Source organism: Cajanus cajan, chromosome 5, assembly GCF_000230855.2.
Source record: "Cajanus cajan strain Asha chromosome 5, NIPB_CcT2T_4, whole genome shotgun sequence".
NCBI classification, from domain to species: Eukaryota; Viridiplantae; Streptophyta; class Magnoliopsida; order Fabales; family Fabaceae; genus Cajanus; species Cajanus cajan.
Window position 1 is genome coordinate 72,754,427 of NC_138521.1, and position 5,991 is coordinate 72,760,417.

The following is a 5,991-nucleotide window of genomic DNA, read 5'->3' on the forward strand; positions in this document are numbered from 1 at the left end:
CTGAATAGAAAAAAAGGACTAGCCCTACCATAACCAGCATAAGAAAGGTTCTTTTACAGTCATTAGCATTCCGGAAAGTACTTTTACAGTCATTAACATTCCGGAAAGTACTTTTCGGAATAGTAAAATTATTGTTCATATAATTCCAGAAAGAACTTTCCGTAATAGTAACTTTAATATTATGGAAAGTACTTTCCGGAATTATGTAACAAAACATTTCCGGAAAATACTTTCCGGAATAAGAATTTAATATTATGGAAAGTATTTTCCGGAACATTTTTATATAATTCCGGAAAGAACTTTCCGTAACAGTAAAAAGAAGAAGAAGAGGAGTGCCAGAAAGAGAAATAAGGGGTGTGCGAGGTGCGAAAAAAAAAAAAAAAGAAGAGTGCCAGAAAGAGAAAGAAGAGGGGTGCGCAATGTCAGCAGGTGGTCTTGTAAGAGAAAGACTCTTACTTGTTCTATGGAAAGACACACTAGTACAAAAATGACTATTAAAATTGGAGTTTTAAAATCAGTCATAAGGTAACCATTTTAAAAGTGACGCGGTGGCCTATACTTCAACAGAACGACTTAGAACGGCCCGTTCTGCAAGCAGAACAGCCTGTACTGCTTTCAGTACGACTCGTACTGCAAACAGAACGGGGCGTTCTTCTTGTAGAACGGGCCGTTCTTCTTGCAGAACAGGCCGTACTACAATCAGAACGTCCCGTTCTTCTTGCAGAACGGCCCGTTTTGGTGCCATTCTGTGCGGGGAAGGGGGTGCGCGAAGGGAAGTGTAAATTTAAGAATTTCATTTTTTTTAAAAGGTAATTTAGACATTTTATATTTTTTTTTTAAAAAAAGAGTGTATCTATACGAGAGTGGAAGTGTATTTATCATCTGCCATTTTAGAATATTTGCGTAGTTGAGGCTCATGCTTATTTACCTTAACCCAGTACTATCGATAATTTTGTTTAAATGAACATTCTATTTCAACAACCATCGCTTACATTTGAACTTTAATCTATAACTTTTACTAACATCAAATGCAGTTAACCAGTTTGGATGGATAAACAGTAGTTATATTGTATCTAAAGTATCGTCCTCTGATATTTACGCTATGGCCAGCAAATCGATGAACTGGTCGAATTTCAGAAAATTGAACATCTAGCCAACAATACACATCATAATACCATAAAATTGCATCACGATAAATCAAGGAAAAGGAAAAAACATATATATATGTATTAGGGGCTAATACCATAATCTAGAACAGTCTCAACGCATTCCACTAGATAACGTTTGGTTTAACATCAGTGAACCTCTACAGGGAATGGTTGTTTGACAGTCATGTTACATACAGTTGAAAGGCTAATAGGTGGTAACCTAATCATCGCTCTCAACTGTACCATCTTTGAGATGAAAATGTTTTTCTCTTTTCTGGAACTCTGTCAAACCTTTACCACTTCCCGTCACACCAACCTTTCCCTGAGGATCATCAGGAGATTTAAAAATACTCTCCCGCTTTCTTCCCGAGAAGAAACCAATCTGTAAAAGCAAAGCCAAAGTCTTGCATAAATCAGTACGTAAAAATTATCTTTACAAAAAACTCAAGCATAGTAAATAACTCGGTTGAATACAAAGAAAACGCAAAAATCAAATAATTCATAGTGAAAATGAAATGTGCAAATTGTAGGCATAAAAGAACCTAAAATAAGCTGTGTAAACTTCTTAAAACTTATCTAAGATGAGAATAAAAATTTTCAAAGTCGAGAAATTTGAAAAAGGTACCTTCTTTGCCTTTCCTTTGGTTGACTGAAATTGCTGCCAAGCATTTTGCCTCTTATTTTGTGTAACTTCAAGTTGCTCCATTCGCATCTTTGACTTAAAGGCATGTATTTTCTTGCGTTTGGAAGCTTTCTGAGATTATTCAGTCAGAAAACATGTCATTCATGGAATCCTAGAATAGTAGATAAACTTCTATAAACAATTCCAGAACCCATTAGCAAACATTTTCATTGTTGGAAAAACATACAGAAAGAATGACTACACACCAATATCAAGAATCATAAATAGAAAAGGCAGAAAATACAAGTATTTCGTCAAAATGTTGAAAACAACCATTTTCACTCCAGAAAGGTATTAATTTATGGAGAATGAAAATTTGATGAAACAACTCACCACATCCTCAGTATCATCAGCCTCTATACGAAGCTTTGCAGGCAGACTCCGAGACTGAAAATCAATAGATGCAGCTTGCGCAATTTTTCGTTTGATAGCCTGTTTTGTAGCTTCAGCAACTCGCTCAGCTTCTAACAAAGCATCAACAGTACCTTCTTGCATTGGCCTTATATTGGCAGGATCAACCTGTAATAGACATCCACCAGCGACACATGATTTTTACCTCAAGATTTAAGAAACAAGAAAATTGTTGGAATATTAGTCTATAAACAAATATAATGCTTTAGATTGTAATTGATGAGCAGTGACTTGCTTTAATGGCATATATATGTGGTCAACATATTCTATGAGCATGAAATGTTGTCAGTAAACTTCAGCAATAAAAAATACACCATCATTCACTTTCCCAACTGAACTATAGGCTATGGAACAATTCATCCACACAATAGGAAAGGAGACATTCTACTTGGTTATCAATTGTATGTTGTTTGTTTGCTCTTTCCGGAAAGGGGAAACCTTTGCAAGGGAACCCCATTCAGGAGAAGTTTTCTTCTTCTATTTCCTACTTGTTCAATAAAATCATTCATTAGTTCAATAATAGCACATCATACTTGGTTGTCTTGTGGTCAAATATTAACTAAGGACTACGTTATATACAAATGATTGATTGTATATTAGAAATACATTACTTAGCAATACATTAAGGCTAAAACTATAAATTTCCAGGCGAGGCTTGATGGAATCAATGAGCTCAAGAGAAAGTTTGATGGGTAGCAAAGATTTAGATGGCAAGAAGAATCGGAAGAAATAGAAGATAAGAATGAGCACAGCAATGACAGGACCAGCTCCTGGGCAACAAAGGTAAAGCTTCCCACAATTAATATGAACAACCAAACAAGACAGAACTTTCAATAGAACTTGATCCCTCCCACCCACTATTTTCCTTGTAGCATGAAAATGCTTGCATGACATAAAACATGTAGCAATAAAGAATTTAGAGAAAAAATTATGCATAGACAACATTAAACACCCTATGACTAGGAACTGAGATCAGGTGTGATCAAGTAGTTTTATAAGCCTTACCTCTTCTTTATTACCCCAATTGTCATAAGATACATAATAACCATTTGGTGTATAAGCCTCAATTGTTGCATCATACCTGGACATTCATAATACAACAAAGTGAACACAGAAAACATATGTAAATGAAATTGAAAATAAAATAGATAGACAACAATACCACTCCCCATCTTCACTCCAAACTGCCTGAACTTTGGTGCCAACAGGAAGTTTCTCTTGATGATCATAACCGCTATCCAGCTGTTAGAAGTGAAATAACACAAGGAATCACTAATGATCACCAAAAAAGTATTGCACACATTAGTGCTTCATTACTGTTCAGAGATGACTTCAATTGTTTCCTACACAGATTCTGCCAGTTTGTAATTTCATCAAATATTAAAAGAAAGTAATAAAATCTATTATAGCACATAACAATGCAATGTGTTGTAGATACATATTAATATCAATGCATATCTAGCAACTGTTCCCATCAGCAGGGTTCTGTTATAGCCAAAAGCAGCAAACTACGTGGCAGGGATAAGACATGATCCTTATCATGCACACAATCCTTATCATGCACACAAGAATATTTGCTTGATATGAATCAATGTTAATCACATTACATGTATACTGAGTAGACTCCCTAAAGAAAACCATGAGCAAAGGACCAAAATGAGGACATGAAAACTCCTGCAGTCCTACACCATAACAAAGACAATTTGCCTTCGACATCCAATCATTCCACACCAATCAATACACCAAAGGGCCAAAAAACATAACACACTTGGAGCAAAACTTGGGTCACCTTTCTCTTGCCAAAATCTCTCAACATTTTTTATATTCTAATTAAAAGAAATTCTTACAAGGAAACAATTCCAAATTCCAATTGAAAACACTAGCTTCACCAAATTCGTAATTAATTACAGCATCACTGCAACACCCACAATGATTAGTAGCCTTGTAAATAGAACAAATATTTGAAATGAATAAGCGCTCATATAGTCCCAATTCAGATAAGGTCTGTTAAGTATATCTATGAAAAGAGAAAGGAAATTGAGGGTAAAGGCAGATGTCATCTAAAAAATCTATGTAAATTTAATCACATAATCCCTTATGATGATTTCAATTTCAGTATTTCACTGACAGCAATAAAGCAGACACATTGCGCAGCCTGTGCAAGTAAACTCCAAAGTGAAATAAGAATATTGAGCAGGTACCACTTTATTCTCCTTATGTGTTGACAAAGTTGGAGATGCAGAAGCATTAGGAGCAGCCGTTGAAGCAGATATTTCATTTTGCTTTGCAGTTGCAAGGAGTTCCTCCGTCAAAGCAATGACCTGTGTAACACAATTTTAGGCGACGTTCATGTTCAGTAAAACAAGTATGTTTTTTTTCTCCAGAAATTTTGACATGATAAACCAAATTAATGTCAAAATTCTAACTTAGAATCTCAGTGTGAACATCTCATATCAGGTGAGAGGGAGAAAGCATGCTGGACATCACGACACAGAGCACACCTGCACAGAACCAAGATAGACGTGATGTGCATTTTGACGAGGTTCTCTTATTTTGTGTTACATATCTAACATTCACTTTTTTTTTCTCATGCTCCTGAGGTTCAGCAATTTGAATGATATTACAAATTGCCGAAGTGCAATTCGAAATAAAAGACTACTACTCTCACCTTTTTGACCAAGAAAATAAAAGAAATGAGTTTGATTACTAATATAAAATGGGGTGCATAGGAAGGGCAGACAGACATGATCCTCTGATGTCTTTATGGTTGGAAGGGATCTGCTTTCTCGAGAAATAATCAACGAATGATGATTGAGAACAAGTGGGAGATTGTTTTGCAGAAAAAGGGGGAAACATACCTCGCAAAGTTCCCTCTCCATGTCAACATATTCAGTATTTGAAGGGTCATCGTTCAAAAGCTCTCTGACCTGATGAGGGATTGAAAAGGGTTAGAGAAGGTACAATTTTTTATGAGAAAAGAATGAATAGTTGAAGTGACCAAACCTGGTTGAGTTGATCTTTGTAGAGGGAAAGATTGGAGGCCAATTCTTGTATGTTTACTTCATCACCGCCTTGCATCTCTCAAACCCTAATTCTCCTTTCTTTTCCGATTCTTGCACCACTGCCCACAACACAACGCTACCTCCCAACTCCTAACTCCTAAGTCATAACCATCATATCATATCATATTTCGTTTTGGGCTTCGCCTTGGGCTGGCCCTCCGCCTTCTATAACCCTTGGGCTATTTACTAGTCACACCTCTTTCCCATTTGGTTTATAAAAATTTACTCTCATAAATATCTTTCTTTCTTATGTGGAAATTTCTTATGATGATAATTGAAACGTTGGTGTTTTCTTCAATAAATTCATCTCAAATGGTTACAATTGACGCAAAACTTACATATACTTATTGATGAAAAATCTCGTCAATTTGAGTTTAAAATAAATTCCAAAATATGTTAGAACTTAAAACATATTATCTTACATATACTTATTATCATATCATAGATTTTTAATTATTTTTTAATGTTACTTTGAGTAATTGGTGTAAAAAAATGTTACTTTGAGTAAAATATATGTTACTCCAAAGAGCAACTGTTGATATACTTATTTTTATTAATAATTATTTTTATGTTTTAACTTATTAAGTAATCCAGTTATTTCCCTAAAAAAAAGTAATCCAGTTATTAAATATTTTAATATTACCAGACAAATTATACATTGTTATATATCATCTATATTTGCTTTTAT

At 34.8% G+C, this 5,991-nt stretch overlaps 1 protein-coding gene across 1 annotated transcript; it reads right to left on the reverse strand.

The window, feature by feature from the left end:
• Positions 1-1,197: 1,197 nt before the first annotated feature.
• Positions 1,198-5,404, reverse strand: LOC109811382 (nucleic acid binding/RNA binding protein). The gene is made up of 8 exons (XM_020375128.3): positions 5,245-5,404; positions 5,100-5,168; positions 4,443-4,562; positions 3,404-3,483; positions 3,247-3,322; positions 2,164-2,349; positions 1,774-1,902; positions 1,198-1,530 (listed from the first exon to the last, which is right to left on the reverse strand). Exons 1-8 carry the CDS (start codon positions 5,317-5,319, stop codon positions 1,369-1,371), a joined length of 897 nt encoding a protein of 298 aa, XP_020230717.1. The 5' UTR covers positions 5,320-5,404; the 3' UTR covers positions 1,198-1,368.
• Positions 5,405-5,991: the final 587 nt, after the last annotated feature.